General features: G+C 36.3%; 1 protein-coding gene and 1 pseudogene across 1 annotated transcript in view; both read left to right on the top strand.

Annotated features, from left to right (window-relative positions):
• The window catches only part of LOC148947238 (nardilysin-like), a 154,293-nt gene that overhangs the window by 106,108 nt on the left and 25,673 nt on the right, over positions 1-22,512 (top strand). Inside the window, exons 12-15 of the mRNA XM_089096942.1 lie at positions 2,553-2,837; positions 9,684-9,813; positions 19,586-19,690; positions 21,988-22,122. Of these exons, the coding sequence (XP_088953068.1) occupies positions 2,553-2,837; positions 9,684-9,813; positions 19,586-19,690; positions 21,988-22,122 (655 nt within the window). The remainder of the gene's footprint in view (positions 1-2,552; positions 2,838-9,683; positions 9,814-19,585; positions 19,691-21,987; positions 22,123-22,512) is intronic.
• Positions 15,983-17,120, top strand: LOC148947239 (uncharacterized; annotated as a pseudogene).

Below are 22,512 nucleotides of genomic sequence, written 5' to 3'. Positions count from 1 at the left end.
ATTTCCACTGCCCTCGCCGAATCCGTAAATCTGGATGATGGTGGTTGAGTTTTTTAATTTCCCTGGTCAAACCAAAAACGTCCTTGTTCGTGTGAATTTTTTCACCCCTTAAATTCGTCTGATTCCGTAACGTCTTGAATTTTTAAAGTACATTGCATTATGCAGCGTTTTGATGTGACTAATTCCACGGGTCCTAGTATGACACCAAGTGCTTTCGGAAGTCCTGGAGTTGCACCTCTGATATTCATTGTCTAGCAGTGCTTTCGCTCTGGAATCTTTCCGCCGGCATGGAAATCTGCTAATATCAATTCTAAGACAAGACCAGATAGAGATCTGAAGAATGCGGGCTCATATAGGCCTGTTGTCCTCCTATCGTGGGCGTTGAAAGTCCTTGAAAGCATTTCAAATGATTCGCTTTAACAATACCTGAAGTGAAAGAACCTTTTAGATGACTTCCAATATGGACCTTACCGAAAACACTCAAAGCTAGACTGCCTAGTGTCACTGAACCGGGAAGGGATTGAACTCAAGGGGATAAGACACCAGGATTTTTTCAGTTAATATTTGCTATAGCTTTTGATATAATATGGCATCGGGGCTTCCCAGATAAACCCGAAGATAAACCCCCTGCATATGGTTTTTTTTGGTGCTAGCTTAAATTGATTGACATTTCGGCTGATTCTTTAATAAGAATTGTTCTTGACATGCGAATTTTCAGAGATCATTCAATCAAAGCTAGGTCATCCAGGGGTTGTTTCTTGGGGTTTACACATTTCCTTATCCACTGTAGTGACATGGGAGACAGTCTTGCATGTCCCATACACTGCTCTGCCATGGTTACCATAACACAAACACAATACACTGCCCTATACATTGGTTTGCCGTGATTACCATAATACGTAATACAATATAATGAACCATACACTGCTTTACTATGGTTACCATAACACAGTACACTGCCCCATACATTGCTTTGCCGTTGTCGCCACAACACAGATGTTTCAAAACATGGTCACCTATCCCTTCCTGTCCCTACAGATAGATGCTCCGAAAATCGAAACTCGTCTGAAGCTTAAATAATAAATAAACTGTAAAATGAAAGACACAGCATAGATGCTAATCTGAGTGCTTGTAACGTCTAAGATATATTTTTGGATTAAGTTATATTTTTATAATAACCTTAGAACTATGGTTATAGCCCTTAGGTCCTTTTTAGCTTATGACTGGTACTTATGATTTGGACTTAATGCCCGACTCTGGTAGTTTGTGGCAGAGATAGCTCTTTGAAAGCCATCACTCGAACTCTGAAAAAACAAAGACCAGATTAACCCGAGGCTACGTGTTGAAACATTAAAGACGCAGCATAAAATAAATTAGATTTATAATATCTAAATTTCTTTGAAAACTGATTACAATATTTGAAATAACTCAACTCGAAAACTGTCTAATTGAAACTTGTTTTTTGAAGACGGAAGTACACAGGATATTTGAAATCATAAATATCTTCATCTCAAAGAAACAGATCAAACTCCATGCGAAGTACTAAATTCAAATAAAGATTTGGTAGCAAACGTTTATCGCCAAACTTAAATAATCCCAATAAGTTAAACTTTGTTATTAAGTTAATTAATATATTAGAAAACCCGCTTACAACAAAACAAGAAAAAAGTGGAGCAATGAAAGAAAATTTAATTTCATTTAACTTCTAAAGATAAAAAAAAATAACATAGTGTTATTTTGAAACCACAAGACTTTTTAATGCGTTCGTGATTCTACCACGACTTTCGTGTTTAAGTATGTTTAGTACTATTTAGCGTGCTTACCGCGTTGTCTTCTTTCAGTGCTGCTGGGTTGGATTTATTAGCCATGGCGTTTCTTCAAGACACAATGAAAGAGTTGTATGCAGCATATCTTAATAATTTGGAGATTTTTGTTTTTTAGTATGTTTAGTATAATTTAGCATGTTTACTGCCTTGTCTTCTTTCAGTGCTGCTGGGTTAGGTTTTTTAGCCATGGCATTACAACAAGACACAATGAAAGAGTTGTAGGCAGTACATCTTCCTAATTTGGAAATTTTTATGTTAAAGCACGTTTACCGCATTGTTTTCTTTCAGTGCTGCTGGGTTAGATATATTAGCCAGGACATTACAGCAAGACACAGTGGAAGAGTTGTATGCAGCACATTTTGCTAATTTGGAGATTTTTATGTTTTAGTATGTTCAGTACGATTTAGCACGTTTGCCGCATTGTCTGCTTTTTGTGCTGCTTGGTTATATATATTAGCCATGGCATTACAACAAGACACAATGAAAGAGTTGTATGCACCACATCTCACTAATTTTGAGATTTTTCTGTTTTAGTATGTTTAGTGTGATTTAGCATGTTTGCCGCATTGTTTTCTTTCAGTGCTGCTGGATTAAATTTTTTAGCCATGGCATTACAACAAGACACAATGGAAGAGCTGTATGCACCACATCTCACTAATTTTGAAATTTTTATGTTTTAGTATGTTTAGTACGATTTAGCATGTTTACCGCATTGTTTTCTTTCAGTGCTGCTGGATTAGATTTATTGGCCATGGCATTACAACAGGACACAATGGAAGAGTTGTATGCAGCATATCTTGCGAATTTGGAGTATTCCATATCAGCTGGTGATAGAGGACTTGTAGTCAAGACAGCTGGTTTCAATGACAAATTGGATGTTCTTCTTGGCAAAATATTTGAACATTTATTTGGAATCGAATCGAGAATAACAGATGGTTTTTTCAAAGTACTCGTTGATCAGTTGAAGAAGAAGTACAAGAATTCTCTCTTGAAATCATCGTCCCTAGTCAAGTAAGGAATAGGGGCAAATATCGGGGTCTTTTTTTTCGGGGGGGGGGGAATTACATTTACCATTATTGCGCTTGAATTGGAATTTTTATCAGGTATATTTCTGTGGGTCCTTTCTGAACGGTTGTCTTATCTTCTTTATACGCAGTAGGGGTCCGGCTCATTTCCAGGTGGAGTCACTTTTTTTCTTCTTTTTTTTAGCGTTTTGGTTTAGCTGCAGGAAATGGAGAGAAATGGTGGAAATTGGTAGGAAAAGGACAAGAGGGACCGAGGGAGAGTTTTGGAAGGGAAATCCGTAAAAAAAAACAGCCACAAGAAGGCAATTTGGCACCTTGTTCTCAAACTCTGACAAGACTTCATAGGTTGGATTCTCCCATGGATGCAAGCAACAATATAACCTTTTCTTTTATTTTTTTTTGGGGGGGGGGGCTCACACCTATTCGAAATTTTGTCTTTTTATTAACGAAGATACAAAATAAAGGATACGAATGCTACTTCTATCACTAACAATTAAAGTATAACAAGTTTAACAGTTTAACAAAGTTTAACAAGTAAAGTTTAAATGACATCTAAAGTAGAATTTGGTTTTATTTGTGTCTTTTTTAGTGTTTTTTTTTTTTTAGTTTTTATTGTGTTTTTTTTTGTTGCTGTCACTGAAAGAAAGGAAGGATTGTTAAACTTGACAATAAATAAAGCTTAATTAATAACTGCTATGTTTGATTAAGTAATTTCAGGCGTATGTATATAAATATGGCATTGAATAGTATATTATTCAGAGTAAGAAAAATATATAAAAGTCTTTTTTTTATATATATTTTTTTTTAATCTGAATAAGATGCTATGAATGCCATATTTGTATACATATGCCTGAAATTGCTTGAGTAAAGATAGCACTCTCTTTAAACGAACACCTGTATATGTATTTATTTATTTATTTACTATTTATTTACAATGTTTTTTGTTTTTTTTAACGTCTCCTTGTTTTGAAAATTTGTAACCTGAGATTTTCTGGCCTGAAAAATAATCTAGACCGGTCAAGAGTTTGAGAATATTCGCTTAGAGCCTTATTTTTGGAATAAAAATTAACGTTAGTGACTTCATATTCATATACATTTCAAGACCATAAATTATATCGTTTTCCCCAGGTGTGGCTGTATCGTTTTTAATACGTAATTTTACATTCGTATGTATGACGAATGTAAAATTACGCAGGATGATAAATGACTCTGAAAAACTAGTTAAGAAGGCTGGGAACAAGAAAGAGCAAAAATCACACTGAATTGCAAAGGAAAACGTTGCACAACGAAATCTGCTGTTAGAAGACAAAGCAAAATTATAATGGAATGAACGAACGTGTTAGTTGAGTGGGTGTTAGCGGTTAAAAGACAAAGCAAAATTACAATGGGATGAAAGACCGTGTTAGTTTAGCGTGTTTGGGCTTAGGAACGACAAACAGGAAGGAGGAATCAGCTTTTGATATCTATCACACGTGCAAAATGACACAAGATGACAAATAACGTCGTGCGAAATTATACATGATTTTGTATAAATCCGAATTCAGTTTTGAGCCCGTGAAGAGGAGTCCTTTGCCTAGCACATACATATAGTTATGTATGTGCATATATTTATATTGTACATAGAGGTATGTACAGTTATAGTTGTGCACATACATATAGTTACGTAGCTATATAAATATAAGGCTATTTTATTTTGGAAAAACTGAAAATTCAATGTGTGTCTAGAACTAAATGATATAGACTGAACAGATTTAACGGATTGGATTAACTAATCAAACTAATGGATAAGAGAAAAAATTCCTTTTTCCAGATATTTCTCTGAGGAGATAAAGGATTTTTCGCATTTTGAAAAAGCCGAAATTTCAAGATATATTGTTTACTAAATAAGATAGATTGAACTAATGTATTGGGTTTGCCAATATATTAAAGTAAAATGTTCCGTCTCCTAGCTATTTCTGTTTTCTAATATCTTGAGAACTCAATAAAGCATGTTGATAATGGCTGGAACTAATCTGATGGGTTGGATTAACTAATTAAGCCAATATTTTCAGTAAAAAGCTCTATCTAACAGCTGTATCTCCTCCTAGGGGCAAATAGGGCCTGATAAGCTCGAGTGCTCCAAGCTAAGGTTGGGATCTCGTAGCTATGATTCACGCTCCCGTCCCTACTGGGGCTAGAGGAGAGCCCTAAGTTGCATCTCATCGCGGTGGAATGGTGGAACATTCTGCTGGTTGCCTAGCCCGACCGGCAGAATGGCTAACGCAATGGGGTGCCAGTATTTTGGGGAGCTGCTGGTCAAGAAAATTCCCATGAAGCACCAATGGATACAGAAGATTCAGATATAACGATCAATACTACGGCGCCCGCGGTAGCCGACGCGGATCAGGTTCGGATGATGCCTGGTTCGAGAAGTGGGCGAATCATTCCCACCGAGAAACTTGAATTTGGTTCTTGGAATGAAAGAAGTTGCAAGGCCGAGTCAACTCAGATGCTTTTTGCTAATGAAATGAAAAAGTATGGTCTCAAAATATGTTGCCTTTCTGAGACTAGATTGAACGACATACTAACGAAATCAATTGACCTTGCGGATTCAGAAACATTTAAGTTTTACAACTCTGGACCGACTGATGGGAGCGGTCTCCACGGAGTCAAATTCCTCATGGACCCAAATGCTGCATCATCTGTCATCTTTTGGCAACAAGTGTCAGCAAGAATCTCTACCCTGAGACTGAAAGGCCGGATTAGTAACGTGACTATATTATACGTCTACGCGCCTATCAGGGATAGCCCTGATGACGCCAAAGATGCGTTCTACTTTGAGCTGCAGAGAATAATGGACTCTGTACCAGGACGAGACAAACTATTTGTCGCTGGTGACTTTTACGCAAGGGTCGGTAACCAGATTCAAATACCGAAGGAGTGATCGGACGCTATACCATCCGAGATAGATGCTTAAACGGCGAGAGGCTGCTAAAGCTGGCCAAATCCAATAGCCTATGTCTGGTTAATACCCAGTTCGGGCACAAGAAGCACCACCTTGTCACCTGGAGATCTAACGACGGGGTCACCAAAGCCCAGATCGGACACTTCCTTGTCAGAAGACGTTGGGGGAGCTCATGTCTGGATGCAAGAGTCTACAGAGGTGCAGATACAGACTCAACAAACGGCTCCGATCACTTTATTCTCATCCGTAAATTCAGTCTAAGACTAAGCATCCACAAAAAGAAGATAAAAAAAAACATCGGTTTGATGTATCAAAACTATTGAGTTCACATATCAAGGCTGATTTCGAGCTACAGCTTAGCAACCGATTTGAGGCCCTTACTGACTACACTGACATCGAAGACCGATGGTCCAAGCTGAAAGTCTTGACACAAGAGGTTACTGAACAGGTTCTTGGTCATACCAAGAGGAAACAAAGGCTCTGGATCTCGGTCACCACAATTAAGCTAGTGGAAAAGAAACGGCTCCTTCTCAGTGACCCTAAAGAACCCTTAAAAATGCTAGCTAGCTGGTAAAGCAGTCTGCTAGTAGCCACAGGGAGAAATGCTAGTCGCAAATAGCTTCTGATATGCAAAAAGCAGCAGGATCGCATAACCTAAGAAAAACATTCAAGCTACTGAGGGAAAGGACAGGCAAGTCGCCCATTTCCACGGACTCCCTGAAAGACAAAACGGCCAAGCTTATTTAGGCGGGAAAAGACCACCTTGAGAGATAGAAAGAACATTTCTCCGAGCTCCTTAATCCCACAAAAGTTCCGTGTGATCTATCCGGTTTCCCGAGTGTACCGAAGAAGCCCTACGAAATAGATCTACAGCCACCGTCATTTGCTGATGTTCTGTGGGCACTGAAAAACAAGAAAAATAACAAAGCCCCCGGAGAGGATGGAATCTCAGCAGAGATGTATAAGTCATCCCCCACACTATTATGTCAGCTGAAAGACTTGCTATTTGAGGTAAGGACGACAAAGAAATTCCCAAAAGATTGGAAACTCTCAGTACTTATACCGGTATATACAAAGGGAGAGAAGGCAGTCTGCTCGAACTACCGAGGTATATGACTAATAGACCACGCCATGAAGGTCTTTTGCATAATCATCCTCAACCGTTTCAAGGACGCCCGAGACAAGTTGACAAGACCAGAACAAGCAGGTTTCAGACCTGGCGGGGGCTGTAAAGAAAATATTCTTACCCTCTGCGTCATCGTACAGCAGAGTGACAGATTTCAATTGTCTGCTATCATCGCCTTTATCGACTTTGTTGCCGCTTTTGACTCCCTTATAAGGAACACGCTTTGGAAGATCATGGTGGAAGACGGTGTCCCCGCAGAACTGATCGATATATTCATAGGAGCCTATGAGTCTTTAGTTACGAGAGTCCGAACCGCCGACGGTGAAACAACGGAATTTCACGTTGAGTTGGGGGTCAAACAGGGGTACTCCCCTTTCGCCGGCTCTGTTCAATTACACAATAGACTGGATAATGGCGAATTCACTTTGCGCCCACAAAGGGGTTGTTGTTGGTCAGAGAGAAGACAATCTGATTGAGAATCTTTTGAAGAGTTCCGCTACCTTGGTTCTATCCTAAGACCGAACGGTGGTGCAGAAGCTGACGCTAGAGCTTGAATAGGAAAGGCATGTGATGTTTTCACAAGCATGAAGAAGTCGCTTTGGAATAGATATAGAAATTAGCATCAAAAGGAAGATGGATGTCTACTAGGCAACTGTTCGATCGATCCTGTTTTCTGCCTGTGAAACTTGACTTTTAAAGGCCGAAGAAACAGGGTCACTAGAATTATTCGACCGTCGCTGCATGAGGCACATACTACGGGTCAGCCGATGGTCTCCTATCTCAAACGCCGAGGTTCGACGTCGTTGTGCCTAGAAGACCCTCCTCTCGGTAATCATAAAACAACGACGACTGAAATTCCTGGGACACACACTACGACGGCCAGCTGGAAGCATATCCCGCGATGTCCTCACCTGCGACCTCCTTCCGACTTGAAAACGGATACCAGGCAGCCAAAGAAAAAATCTCTGGCAGACATTCAAGACTGAGATGTATGCTTGGGGTGTCCTCTGCCGACACAGATGTCGTTGGGATAAGAACTGGCTGAAGATTGCAGAAGGGGCTACTGTTGACTGATCGTGTTAGACTACGTCAGTCATCCCATCGTCTATTGGTGCCTGGCAGGATGGATCATCGTCTGGTTCTCGCCGAAAGTAAAGTAAGTAAGTAAGTATATCTTGAGCGAAGAAAAAAGATGTATTTTGTTTTAGAAAAACTTAAACTTCTCAATAGCCTGAGAACTAAAGAAGATAGGTTGAAGTAATTCAATCGGTTGGATTAAATAATTAAACTAATGTATTGAAGAAAAACAGCTTGTATTCAGGGCTTTTTGTGCGAGGAGAAAGATAATGTATATTGGAAAAACTGAAACTTCTTAATGTCTTGACAAACAGACAAGATAGATTGAACTAATAGATGGGACTGATCTGATTGATTGAATTAACTAACTAAGTTAATTGATTGAAAAGACGCTCCACTTCCCAAGTATTTGTGTAAGAATAAAGGATGTAATGAATTCCGAAAAACCTGAAAATCTCTTAGTTTTGAGTATGGGCTTGAAATCTAACTTTCATGAAAAATATCGTATACCGCCATGCACGAGTTGCTACAGCTGTATGTGTTGCGTTGCTGTTGAGTTGCTACCATTTAGCAGCCCCTAAAATAAGGATTTGTTATTACTTCTACGTGTAGCAAAACAGGCGTTTACCGTCTCACCTGGTATCTGAGATTCGGATGTTGTGAGGGAATTTGTTTAACCGAATGCTTCTCATACTCACGGCCTGGGGAGCTTGGGCTTGGATTTTGGCTTAAAGTAACCCAAAACGACGCCCTAAAATAACTTGCTGACAAATTAGGTAAAATATTTCTTTAAATTTGAAAAGAAGTGCGGTTTTGATTTTTGGTTAAATTTGGTTTAGAAAGGAGGAAAAAAACAAATTTGCAAAACTGAGCTCTGCAAGAGCTGCCATCTCCGTGAAATATAATGATGGTCGCTGCCATTTTCCGGCTTGTGCGTTTGAACTTAATTTTTTCTAACTTATACATATTTTGCTTGCAAAATGCTTAGGAATTATAGAAAGATTTTTTTTCATGTTAATTGTATGAAATATATAATTTTAGTCTTTACTCTTGTAGATTTTTAAAAGAAATAAGGAATTCCTTCTGTTCCTAGAAGAAAAAATAGGTTGAAAAAGGTATAACAAATTCAACTTTGGTCAAATGCAAATATTTTCAGCTCTTGCGCAAAAAAAACTGTGAAAGAGGTGGAATTTTCACAGCTTATTGCGATACGGGTTTACGACTGCAAATTTACCCTTTTTCATAATTTTTATGGAACAAAATATGTACAACATACATAACAACGTAATACTGATCTGGGCTGCCCAAGAGCCCTACTGTAACCCTGAGAGTAAGAATGCACAATTTTTTTCAATCGTGGTACAAAGCTTAGAAAAGCTTTCTTTTTCATCAATTTTCTTTAATCTTACATAATGTTGCACTTATCGGTTATTCTTTGGCTTTCAGTTGTTTTTTTTCCGTAGAATGTGTAGATATACGCTTCTTCTTGACATTTTTTTTTATTTATTTAAATCCGATAATTATAAGAAGAAACAGTGTGTTCATTTGTGAAGTTAACTACTGAAGTAACTCTGAATAGTTACTCTTACTATCGGACCTTATCGGAAAATAAGATCCGATAATTATAATTATACGCTATATGCTAAGGCTGAGAAACCTACAAAATGTTCTATTTTTATTTGTAGGGATATTCGTTTGAGCCTATTGATCCAGAATCGCTCTCTTTTAACAGATAAGCTGAACGCTTTGGAGGGGATTTCTAAAGACACGTTCATTCAGTATATCCTTCGCCTTAGAGGCAGTCTTTATGCTCAGGTTAGTTTTTTTTTTTTTTTTTTTATTACAAAAAAAGCACAGTTAAATCAATGGAGTGGAAATTTGCTCTGACCCAGAAGTTATTATTTTGGTCAGTATAAATATAGTTTGTTTTAGTTTAATACTTTAGTTCTCTACTGAAGTATTGAGAAGTATTAAGTATTAGAGAAATTAGAGAAATACTTTAGTTCTCTACTGAAGTTCTTTAGTTCTTTAGTTCTTTAGTTCTTTAATACTTTAGTTCTCTACTGAAGTATTAGAGAAAGTATTAGAGTATTAGAGAAATTAGAAAGTATTAGAGAAAGTATTTTAGTTCTCTAGTAATGATGATGATTGACACTGTCATCTAAATATCTGGACCTTTTGTGTGTATTAAAGGACTTGTTCCTACTCGGAACTCATATTTGTTTGGTTAGTTTTTAGCTCTATTTTTCTTATTCTTCTCTCCAATACCCTCAGACTTTGCCTTGTGATGTAAAGCTTGGCAAGGCAGTCAGCATGGCTTCGCACGCTCCTCCTCCGCCCTAAAATGTCTAGAGATTTAATTTTTACTCCCTCCCAACAAGTTTTTCTTTCCATCACGTTCCTTTTTGTGATCTCCTCACGCTCTGTTCATAAAGGTGATGCTTTTTATTCAACCCTCCGCCCCCCCCCCACACAGCCTTAACCTTTATGCAAGGTAATTATCCACAGTTGCAACGAAAATATATTGAAAATGGGATTTTTTTTAAATATAATAGTAAATGCTCGAATTTTTCGGCTTCACATCTGGAAGCCTGTATCAGCGAAAAAAAAAAACGAGCTTAAACTTAGTTTGAGCTTTTTTTTCGTTATGTGAAGCTGAAATATTCAAACTTTTATTGTTGACTTTGCATTAAAAGAAATTTTTTCGTCCTGTCTTATTAAAAAGAATTTTCTATTTTTGATATATTTTCGTTTCAAGTGTAATTGGAAAAGCAGTGTGACATAAGAAATTGTCAAATTAACCATTTTAATCTATTTTTCATAATATATTAAAATGAATTGACGAATCTAACCTACTAAAAGACCCAAGAATTATAGTCACATATCTTTTTTTCGGGCCCATTGCTTTGAATTAGTAGTTGTAAACATGGGCAAACGGGTTTGTTTAACAGATACATGAAGTTCTAGTCAAGGCCGTACCCAGGGGAGGGGGGTTTGACCCCTCACCCCCGAAATGTTTTTCCCGCTCAAAACGTAACAAAAATGAAACTTCATGCGGTTTTCAAAATTTTTATGCCCCCCCCCCCTAAAAAATCCTGGTTTTACCTTTAGTTCTAGTGCCCTTTTAAGTTTTAAAGATCCTGCCAAAACGAAGTGCTGCTTTAGGCATGTGTCATTTACTTACCCGTAATTTGTATAAAATTTATTTATTAAAATTTATTTTTTTTTTCGATTCGATATGGACTTTCAAGATCGTCGTTGGAACGGCAATCGTTTCATTGTTTGTGTTATTTACATAAAATGTGTTCGCAAACTAAAAGCTGCATTTCGTGTCAACCTCTAAAACGAACATTGAAATGACCTTTCCAAGTCATCCTATCTTATTTCTATGTGTTGGCCGTATAGATAATATTATCTTGCATAAAATTTGTCTTTTATTTTGACCCTGTTTATGTCAATTTTCTTCTCAATGTTTGTATAATTTACATGTAACTAATTGGTATAAAAATTGCATTTCGTTTTGACCTTGAAACGAAGTTTAAACAACCTCAAAATGACTTTAGAGCGTCATCGTTGAACGATTTCGTTTCAATTTGTTTCTCAATGTTTCTGTAATTTATAAAAATTAGTTTGCATAAAATTCGTGTAAAGAAATGTTCCTTTTGTTTCGATCTTTTCCGCTTTGTATTCTTCCGCCTTTTCAGCTTTGCCTTTTTGTCGCCTTCTTCCGTTCGCTTGGGCCTTTGACCCTCACACATCGCCCTCACTTTTTTGCGTCGGTATCTGGGTCTTCGGCCCTCGCTGTTGTGGCAGTACCACCTGACCTCGCTCGGTCAGGCAGTGCTGTACACAGTCTTAAAAAAATTGTATATGCCAAACTTTTCTGATTAAACGTAAAAGTAGTTTCAAATTTTACTTGCGCAGCTAACAATCACTTTTGTCATTTTCATCCTTTATCCAAGTTCAATTCAGTAATTAAGTTAAATTAAAAATAAAAAACATTTTTTTTCAACTGAAAGTAAGAAGTTACAATAAAATGTAAAACGAAAAGAAATTATTACGTATATGTGGGGTGTTGCCCCCTTTACAATTCCTCGCTCCCTACGCTAATGAGCGCTCATTATATATATATATATATATATATATATATATATATATATATATATATATATATATATATATATATATATATATATATATATTTATATATATATATATATATATATATATATATATATATATATATATATATATATATATATATATATATATATATATATATATATATATATATATATATATATATATATATATATATATATATATATATATATATATATATATATATATATATATATATATATATATATATTATATATATTTATATATATTATATATATATATATTCTAAAATAAACTGGATTCCTATAAACGGGTTTTGCTTTTAAAGACTACAAGCATAAACTCGTATCGGAGCCAACATTCTTGCTGTTACCCTCTTTTATAGTAACATCTTAATGTTACACTTAACTATGTTATAAGTTACCCTCTTATAATAAAACACGTTTGTTAAACAAATTCAATCACAGTTTCCTTATTTCTTCACAGCAACTAGATAGTTATTAGTTATCTTTAGCTTGGCACTTCCTCTATGGCTCTCATTTGTTCTTTACTTTTGAATTAAGAACATGGTTCACGGATTAGTTCGCATAGTACAAGTGGGCTCCCCAGTGGCGATCATTACTTCTATAGACTTGATCAAGGTTCTCAGAAGTCTGATCCGTCAAACCGCCCTTTCTGTCCGTTTGGCAGCAACTAGAATTGCTCGCCACCTGCTCTTGGCTTTTTTTGGGACCAAGGGTAGTTTAGATAACTTCTATGCCTCTATCAGTGTTAAGGCTGTATCAAGGGTTTTTCGGGGGGGGGGGGTCACAAAAAAACTTTTAAAAACGCCTCAAAAATTTCTTTAGATGCAATTTTGCTACGTTTTTACGAGTCGAGAAACATTTTTGTATACTTAAAACCCCCCAAACACCACCCAACCCCTCTGGATACGGCTTTGATCAGTGTGGACTTCTTCAGGATTGTTCTATTGGTACGGGAGTTTTATTATTTGCTCAATTATGTTATTGTTTTGGTCTATTATGGCGTTTATTATTTAGCCAATATATAGGATTCTTAACACGATTCTTTTATTATCGCTTTCTTAACAATACCAATTATTGCAATAGTTTACTTAAATGGATGTTCACAGTACAAGAGCCAAGCGACAAACAATTTATTATATTTCTGTTCGCTGCCACCACTCGATTCATTCATATAGTCCCATTTTCTTTACCATGATCACTTGTTTCGTAAATTGTGTGGTAACTTTATATGATCAAAGATACGTTTTAGGTTTAAACTGAACAAAATGATCTTTTATGAAAAAACAAAAAATGAGAAAACAAAAACAAAATTTGTTTTTTATATTAAAAAAATAAAACATGTGATTTCTTGTCATTCTTTTCTTGAAGTGCAAACAATTTAATCATACTGAATTTCGAGGTAAAGAAACACGAGTTAACAAATAATTAAGTATTCGTCGTATCATTTCTCAAAAAAACGCAGAGGATTGTGTTTATTCTTGTAAAACTTGGGATCTCTGTTTTATGGTTCTTAGACATGCTGAATTTTCTGGTGTAGTATTCTGGGGTAATTTTTTTGTGTAAATTTTGTGTATTTCATATCATAGTCAGAGCGCCAGATTCTGTTTCTCGCTTATTTCGATTAGTACCCATGCCGTAAGGTACAAAAATGTTAAGGGTGGACCCCAGGGTAGTCGACAATGCTGAAAACGAATGTCGTAGGGCGTATGTTTGCCGTTGGGGCGTTTCTGAGATATAGGCCAAAAACACCAAGTTTGGCCTATAATGTGGTTCGACGATTCTAATTTTTTTTTTACAGATAAGATTGGTCAAATCCAGCGTACTCTTAAATCAATCGAAAGAAGAGAACTGGTATTACATGAGTATAATTTTTGTTTGTAAGAAAAAAATAAAAAAAAGTACACTTTTTATTGCAGTTTTTAAAAAATTCACATTTTGTCAACAAATTTCTAACAGAAAAGCTAAAAACTCGAAATGTTTTCAAGATTAAGTAATTTCTTTATATTTAAAAAGAAAGCCCGTTTAATTCCGAACACACTGAGCTAAGAAAAATGTTTATATTATTGTATCTGAGGGGTCTGCAACTTTTTTAGCGAGTGTACCCGATAATAGGAATTTTGTGTAGTAACCTGCTACCTAGCGGGAAGTTTTTTTTTCATCACGTGACAGCAGGTAGGATTAATCATTCCTGGACAGATAGAAAGTCATTGACCCTGAAGTGGTGATGTAATACTGTCAAAGTAAAGGTAAACACCAGCTAATTAGTGTTATTTTGGCAGATAAACATTTATTTTACGGGACATGATCGGTTTGTTAGAACTATGGCTCAAAACATCGACTAGGGTGTATTTTTGGGTTCTTGGGTGTCAGTACCGGATAGCAAGTGATCTTGGTATCATGACGATTCAGAAAGTTTGCCCATGTTACTCCACACCTCATTTTGGTCAAGTCATTTAGGACATTTAGTCAAGGTGGTCCGTCACACAAACTCAGTGGTGATAAAGATAACTTTACCTAAGATAACCATGAAAATTGGTCAATGTGACAGATGGTGATTATTAGAGTGTTCAAAATCATGTTTAACAATGCAAAACCGATACGTCAGCTACATTTTATTTGAGCTCTTTCCGTCCCTTCTTGGCTAGAGTCCTCTTCAGGCTCATTTTTATCTCAACTCAATTTTGTGGGAAGAAATCATACAATCAGATATTTAAGGATATTTAAGAAACAATTTATCTATCTAAGGAAGCATCTTCAATTCTTTTCCAGCTTGAGCCTGGAGAGGATCCTTGCAAAGAAGTGTCAGAATACAGCTCTAGTAAAATGTAACTGACGTATCAGTCTTGGATGGTCCAGTAATTCATGGTTTTCGTACTTTATCTTTTATCCACTTTTTTTTTACAGACTCTGCTAAATCGTGAGAGAATATCCCACAAAGTATGCAGCGGCTGCTATTTGAGCTGACACCAAGTACAAAATCCAGATTGTCAGTCATCTACAGCTAGTGTGTAATTTGCCAGGATGTGACAGAAGATTCCCTCTGCAGGGGGAAAAATGTTGCAATCCTCAAAAAATGTGCATCATGGCTGCGCAGTGATCACTCTGCCGACCTTGCAACTGAATTAGAAGAAGCTGATATTTTTTTGCAAAACAATCCTAAATGGCATCCATCATGTCGGAAGGGTCTGTACAGACTTAAACCCAATCAGCCAGTGAACGAACCGAATACAAGCAGATCCTCAAGGCGCCTTTTTGCACCAGAGTTTGAATACCGACAGAAATCTGTCATTTGTGGGAAAAGACAGAAGAAAGTTAGCGGACAGAAAGTACCGCTGATAGAAGTTGCTAAAAATGCTAGGGCAGACAACATTTATGCAGCCGCTACGCAGCTCAGAGAGGATATCCCGGATGTGTTCTTCCTTTTGGACAATGGCCTCGGTTGTAGCATTGACATGGTAGCAAGTGATGGTCAGTACCACAACGTGTGCTTACTACAGTTTATGAAAAAGGCAAGTGCCTAGCCGGTGAAACAGACGTACGAAAAGTGCTTTTTGGAACTTATTAAGGAATACGAACAAGTTTTACTCTAAGGAAAGACAATGAGACTCTGTCAACTGCGCGCTTCATTTGTTTCAATCTTGTCTAGAACAGACCCAAAAATCAGAAGAAAATATCAGTCAACCCGCTTGAAAAGAAGACTTTTACAGCATTACGGAATTTCTCTGAGCGTCATTTCGCAGCCGGGGCATTCTGACATCTTCTTTCTTCGCGAGAAAATTTTTCGCGAAGAAAAATCCAAAAAAACAACATCAGCTACAGTACACATCATTGACCTAATGTCCGAGATAAGGTCATATCGGCCTGCCAGGTTTGAAATAGTCAAATCCTTCGCGGGAAGATTGCTTCTATCGTTGCTGAATGATCTTCCAGTAGGTATTCCTGAAGTCCACATTGTCGCAGATCGGTACGACGGGCTGTTTAGGAAGCTCACGGACACCGGAGAGTCGATCTCATTGAAACCAGCATGCAGACTCCGACAAGGGAAAGGGGAAAACCTCCAGATTTCTACTCTTAGCACAATTGAAGAATGGGACGCCGTACTTGCAAGTTCAGCATCTAGAAGCCGGCTTCTGGAAATTTGTATGAAACCTGAGGGCAGATGGATGATTAGGTTCTAAAAGCACTCAACCTTTTTCTCTCAGGTAGGTTCAGGAGAGATTCAAAGTGTCTCTTGTCAAGCGTGGTTGCAGTCCAACTTTGCCAGAACACTGTGACTACGAGGAATGCTTGCCATCCAGCCACGAAGAGGCTGATCGATGCCTTTTGACACATGCCAAGTACGCTAGCCGTTACGCTTGTAGCATCGTTGTGCATGCCAACGACACAGATGTGGCAGTAGCCTGTGTTTATTTTTTTTAAGAGCTTCAAGCTGAGGGACTGAGCAAACTTTTCTCGAAGTTCCCGACTTACATTATCCCAGTACACTAGCTGGCGGATGGAGTCCACTTGTCCAAAGAGGGGCAGATTATGTTACCGTTCGTGCACTGTCTGTCAGGGTGTGACACAACGAACTTTTTCTTCGGCTTCGGGAAAGCTTCTTTCTTAAACACCGCGGCGTCTCCAACTTTTGCCTCAAAAATGGTGTCTGTGACGGAGCGGATCAAGGATGCAGAAGAGAAGCTTTTAGTCGACGCGTTTAGAGAAGTTTCCGACCTATCAAAATCACTGGTCATTGAAATGTACGGTAAACAGGCCGGATTCAATTCACTGGCCAGTGTAAGGGCTTACATTTGGTGCCAGAAACAAGATGTGAGAAGACTGCCACCTTCTGACGACACCTTCGAGCCATGCATACAAGGAGCTATATTCGCTACATGGATAATCTTGTCGTCAGTACAGGATCGGCCAAGCATTCCACATCCACTCCTCCATGGATGGAAGATGGCTGAAGGGGAAGTAGATGCGGTCGTCTAAACCTGTAAAGAAGCATAAAGCCTGGAAGCTTACTGCAGATGCAAAAGTGGAAGATGTAGGAAAGACTGTAGCTGCTCAAAAATGAAAGGGTGCTGCAGCTTATGCTCCTGCTGTGGAACGAGGAGGGCATGCAGGGAGTCTGACCTTGCCCCATCTGAATTATCGGAAGAAGAAAATGAGGAATATTTTTGAAAGTTTTATTTGATACCTTTTAGTTTTATTTACAACAGGTCCCTAATCAGTTACTATTACCCAATTTTACGGGCAGACCGAGTAAGACAACTCCAGTGCGCCAACTGAATCCACCTTTGAAGCAGAATTCTTTCCTGTAGTAAATAGTTCAGTCGTATCAGTGGCAAATCAGGTCCCAAAAAGGTAATTGCAGACCCCTTAGTACACCAGAAAACATATTCGTCCATTCTAAAAATACACTTTTTTTAGTCAACATTTTTTTTAAAAACCTATTTTTATTTTTTAAGTAAAAGTTAAAAATTTTAAACAGTTAGAAAGTTTGAAGTATTCCTACCCTTTCAAGAAAAATTAAACTATGTCCATTTTTACGATACGGCTAGTGATCATTTCAGTGACACTACACAAAAAATTCGCAGACCTTTTAAAAATAATAATAGTTTATATTATTTTAGCTCAAATTGTATGGAATTGAATGAACTTTCTTTTCTAAAATGAAAAAAAAAATTTGTTACCTTCAAGAAATTTCGAGTTTTTAGCCTTTCTTTGAGATATTAGTCGAATTTTACAGCACTTATTTTGAAACTGCAGTAAATAGAAAAAAAATGTGTTTTTTTTTAATTTAAAAATCATATTCTTGTAGATCTAGATCTCCTTTTTCGATTGATATAACATTACGCCGGATTCCTCAACCCAAAAATTCGCAAAAAATCCTGAATCGTCACATTTAGTTATAGGTTTAATTTGGCGTTTTTGGCCTATATCTCAGGAACGCCCCAACGGCAAACATGCGCCCTACTACATTCTTTTGCAGCATAGTCGACTACCTTAGTACCTTCCGTACGTATTTTTGTACCTTCCGGCATGGGTGGGTGCACGATACAGAATCTGGCGCCCTGACTATCATGTTTTTGGGTATTTTTTCTTTTTTATCAAAGTATCCAAATTTTCTTCTGCTAAACATTTTTTGATAGGTAACTTTAAATATGTAAAATTGTTACGTATTTTGAATTGTATTTTTTTTTTGCCTTTTTTTTTATTTATATATTTAGAGTGTAAGTTATTCCTATACACATTTTCCAAGCATTAATGGTCGTGAAGTAATGGGAAGGCTTGTGCAAGGGTGCTGACCTTGTCCAGGATCAATAGGTTTCAGATATTCCTCCAATAAAAACATCAATTAGATTCAAATATGTTCAATGATGATCAAGGCTCAATCAAAATATGAGTTATATACTCGCAAGTATATGTTATAAACAGTCCATACAATAACATAGAGGAATTTAGCGTTTTTTAGTAAGTGCGATGTAATCAAAGTATTGCATTGCTTACCGAATTTGGTGACGATGATAAAGTTCGCTACCAGGTGGAATGAATGATGATAATTAAATGATTAATGCATTTAAACCCATTTAGAAAATCATGGGCTTAGATAATACGGTTGAGGATGAGGAGTTGTAGGCTTTAACACCTCTCCCTCCCCCAAGGACAAATTTTTTTTTTTAGATAATTTCCTAAACCACATTCGCCTGCCATAATATAAAAAAAGAAAACAATCAAAAATGGGGTTTTTGAGGCCAAACGAGAATATTGAAAAAACACACAAAGCGAATATTTTGAGAGGACAACCGCCTCTCTTCTTCAGCGCAAACAAAATAATATATTCCAGCAAAATACCGAAGAAAAACCAACGAAAAAAACGCGGATAGTCAATGTGAAAAAGACTAAAAAAACATGAAAAAGCCAAAAAAATAAAAGATGAACAAAATTCAGTAAAAGCCAAAAAATTATAAGAATCATAATTTTCATAAAAAATTTAATAATAAATAAAATACTTTAAATCAAAATAAATAAGCTATAAATAAATTCAATAAATAAATAATAAATTAGTTAATTATAAAGTAAAATAAATTAAATCATAGTAAATTAACTAAATTTTAATTTTTTTATAAATAAGGCTTTTACTGAATTCTATTGATCTTTTAATTTTTTGTTTTTTTCATTGGTTTTTTGTCTTTTTCACATTGACTTTCCGCGTTTTTCGTTGGTTTTTTCTTCGGCGTTTTCATCGAATATATTATTTTGTTCGCGCTGAAGAAGAGAGGCGGTTGTCCTCCCAAATTATTCGCTTTTTGTGTTTTTTTCAGTACTCTCGTTTGACCTTAAAAACCCCCTTTTTTGATCGTTTTCTTTCTTTAAATTATTTTAAAATTATTTTAATTATTTAAATTATTTTAAGTTATGCTAAACTGGACTACATCATTGACTACTTGCAGGCTCTTTTCCAAGGAAATTTGTTACAAGAAAAGGCGAAAAATGTTTTTAATATGGTCACCAAATGGATATCATCTGAAGTGCAGAATAAGGACCACCTTTTGAAGGTAAGTTAACTTTTCAATTTCTGTTGAGTTGACCCCTTATGGTAATTGTCGGCACCTAAAATTACACTGTGATCAGCAATGTATAGAAGTTTCTATTACGAGAAAGTGGGGGAGGGATAAATTCATCTAAGTAGAAAAATTATATGTAGAATAAAAGTTACAAAAATAAAAAATAAATCGTTAAAAACAAGGGATATTGGTATGAATTGTCATTTTCGGTTAATGGTTTGTATAGAACTAATTGAGAAATGGTCAAAATTTCAGTGATAAGTTTGTTCAACATGTGATATCGACAGTATAAAAATAATGCAGGTTTGTCAAATATTCGGAAGATTAAAACCGCATACACCTACGCAGAGCAAAATCTTAATTAGAGCTCGATTTTACTTAACACTGCCTATGTTACGGACGGAATTGGCGCTGTAATATTATATTACGTGACGTAAGTCTTAATCTTTGCTAGTGTGAATGGCTGTCCGGCATAGTATGAAGGAACCATAAGTAACGAAAGAAGCTTGCATAAGAAGTAATGAGCTGTGATAAAATAAAATCAACTTTAATCTGAATTATAAAGTAATACATTAACATAAACATTCCCTGAAAGGCTTAAAAGACTGCGTTATAAAGGAAAGAAAAACATACATTTTTGTATGCGACATCAAACAGTGTAGTCGGTATAGCCGGTAAGAAAGAATGATGTCGGCAAAAAAACACACACACACACACACTTGCTTTATTTATAAACTGGGCGTGAAGCTGTTGGACTGAGAAACAGGGACAAAAAAATCACAGAAGAAAAACAAAACAAAAAAGGTTAAAATCTTAAAATCGCAGAAAGAAAAAACCGAAAAGGTCGAGATCTTAAAATCTCAGAAGGAAAAAAAAACCTAAGAGGTTAAAATCTTAAAATCACAGAAGGAAAAAAACAAAAAAAGTAAAATCTTAAAATCACAGAAGGAAAAAAACACAAAAGGTTAAAAAACCACAGAAAGAAAAAAAAACAAAAACGGTTAAAATTTTAAAACCACAGAAGGAGAAGGAAAGAAACACAAAAGGTTAAAAATCACAGAAAAAAGAGGTTAATATCTTAGAATCACAGAAGGAAAAGACAAAATAGATTAAAATCTCAGAAGAAAAAAAAAAGAAAAAAGGTTAAAATCTTAAAATCGCAGAAGGAAAAAATTTACACGGTCGAAGGTTAGAATCTTACCTTACCGAGGAAGTCAAAGGGAGTTGAATGTTATTCAAGCTGTAAATATGATGATTAGACTGGTCTTAATGAAAGATTGAATACAACTAAGGGTCTTGGGAAGACTACTGTAGAGATGGAGAAAGGTGAGAAATGCACATAAAAAATATACATTGAATCTTGGTCTGATCTAGGAACCTGACCTTAAGAGTTTAAATTAGGTCCTAAATTAATTAATGATTTAAGAGTTTAAATTAGACTCTAAACTCTTAGCTTCATATAAGGACTTCTAGCCTTATCATTCATGTTTCAAAAGAGGGTTTGGAAAATAGGAAAAAAAAATTAATCAGGGAATAAAAGATTTACAGCTTAGTTAAGGGATGAAAGAAGATTTTCAGTATTGAACGTGGGAAAATATGTTTAAGCTTCCTTAAAAAAAAAAAATCATCTTCATCGTAGCAGTCTACGGGGACATTAGAGCCCTTTTTTATAAGCTATAGCCTTATAATCCCCTATTTACCAAGCATTTATGGAGGAGAGAAAGTATTCCGACCCGTCTCTCCTTCACTATTTCAAGATTTTTACGATTTTCCCAGAGTTTCCTATATTTGTATGTAATTTACTTGTTTTTTTGTTTTGTTTTTCCCCCCTTCTCAACCTGAAATAAATTCCTGTCTTCGTGCATTCCCCCCTTAATTCTTCATGTGTGCTTCCATGTAAAAGTCACTGATCCAAAGGCGCCGATAGGAAATTTGTTCAAGGAAGACATGCAGAAATAATTCGAGGATGCACCTGAGGTCGAACAGTTTTTTTTTTTTTTTTTTTTTTTTTTTTTTTTTTTTTTTTTTTTTTTTTTTTTGTCTAAAAAGTGTCGTATTTTGACCTGAGTGGTATAAAACTTTGTACTTTTTGTGTATTTTGGTTTTATGGGGAAGGTGGGGAGGGCTGAAACCTCTTCTGGGATAGCCCAGCATTAATCGTTATAAAGTAAGTGACATTTACAGGTTTGTTCTCAAAGTGCATGTGCATTCTCAAAGATTTGCTCATTCTGAGTAGGCCTACCGTGCATCATTTTCTTCTTTTTTCATTTTTTTTCTTTTCATTTTAGTACAATGTTTACGAGATTATGTGCGGTGAGAAAGTTTGTCGCTCTCACAGCTTTAACCCAACTGATCCAAATAGTGTTTCTGTCAACTATTATCAATGTGGTATATCTGGAATAGGAGAAGCTGCCATTCTTGAGGTAAACAGTTTCTTCACTTCTCTCTCTTCTCTTTCTTCTTTTTAATGCTCTTTCTGTTCATATATCTTCTTCTTCTGTTTTATTGTCAGATATATTCAGAAAAAAATTAGTGAACCATACCATTATAATTGGCTTGAAAAACTTCCTTTTTCTCAAGCTTTGGACTCTTTGTTCTGGAAAAACTTGGAAGATCTGTTATTTCTAGTGTTTGCCATGTTTTTTTCAGTTTCTCCCTCTTTTTCTTTTCATTTCTAGTACATGATCTTCGATATTTTGTATGGCGAGTGAGTTTATTCGGTAAAACCAAAATCGGTGCTTCAGTAACTGGGTCAAGCCACTAAAGTCGGGGTAGCAGCTTGCTAATTGTGGTACTCAAGGAATATAAAAGTA

The sequence above is a fragment of the Artemia sp. Qi Xiang Cuo genome, chromosome 11 (assembly GCF_049724085.1).
Source record: "Artemia sp. Qi Xiang Cuo chromosome 11, ASM4972408v1, whole genome shotgun sequence".
Lineage (NCBI taxonomy): Eukaryota > Metazoa > Arthropoda > Branchiopoda > Anostraca > Artemiidae > Artemia > Artemia sp. Qi Xiang Cuo.
Note: the sequence above shows the minus strand (reverse complement) of the source record. Positions and strands in the feature narration are given on the sequence as shown.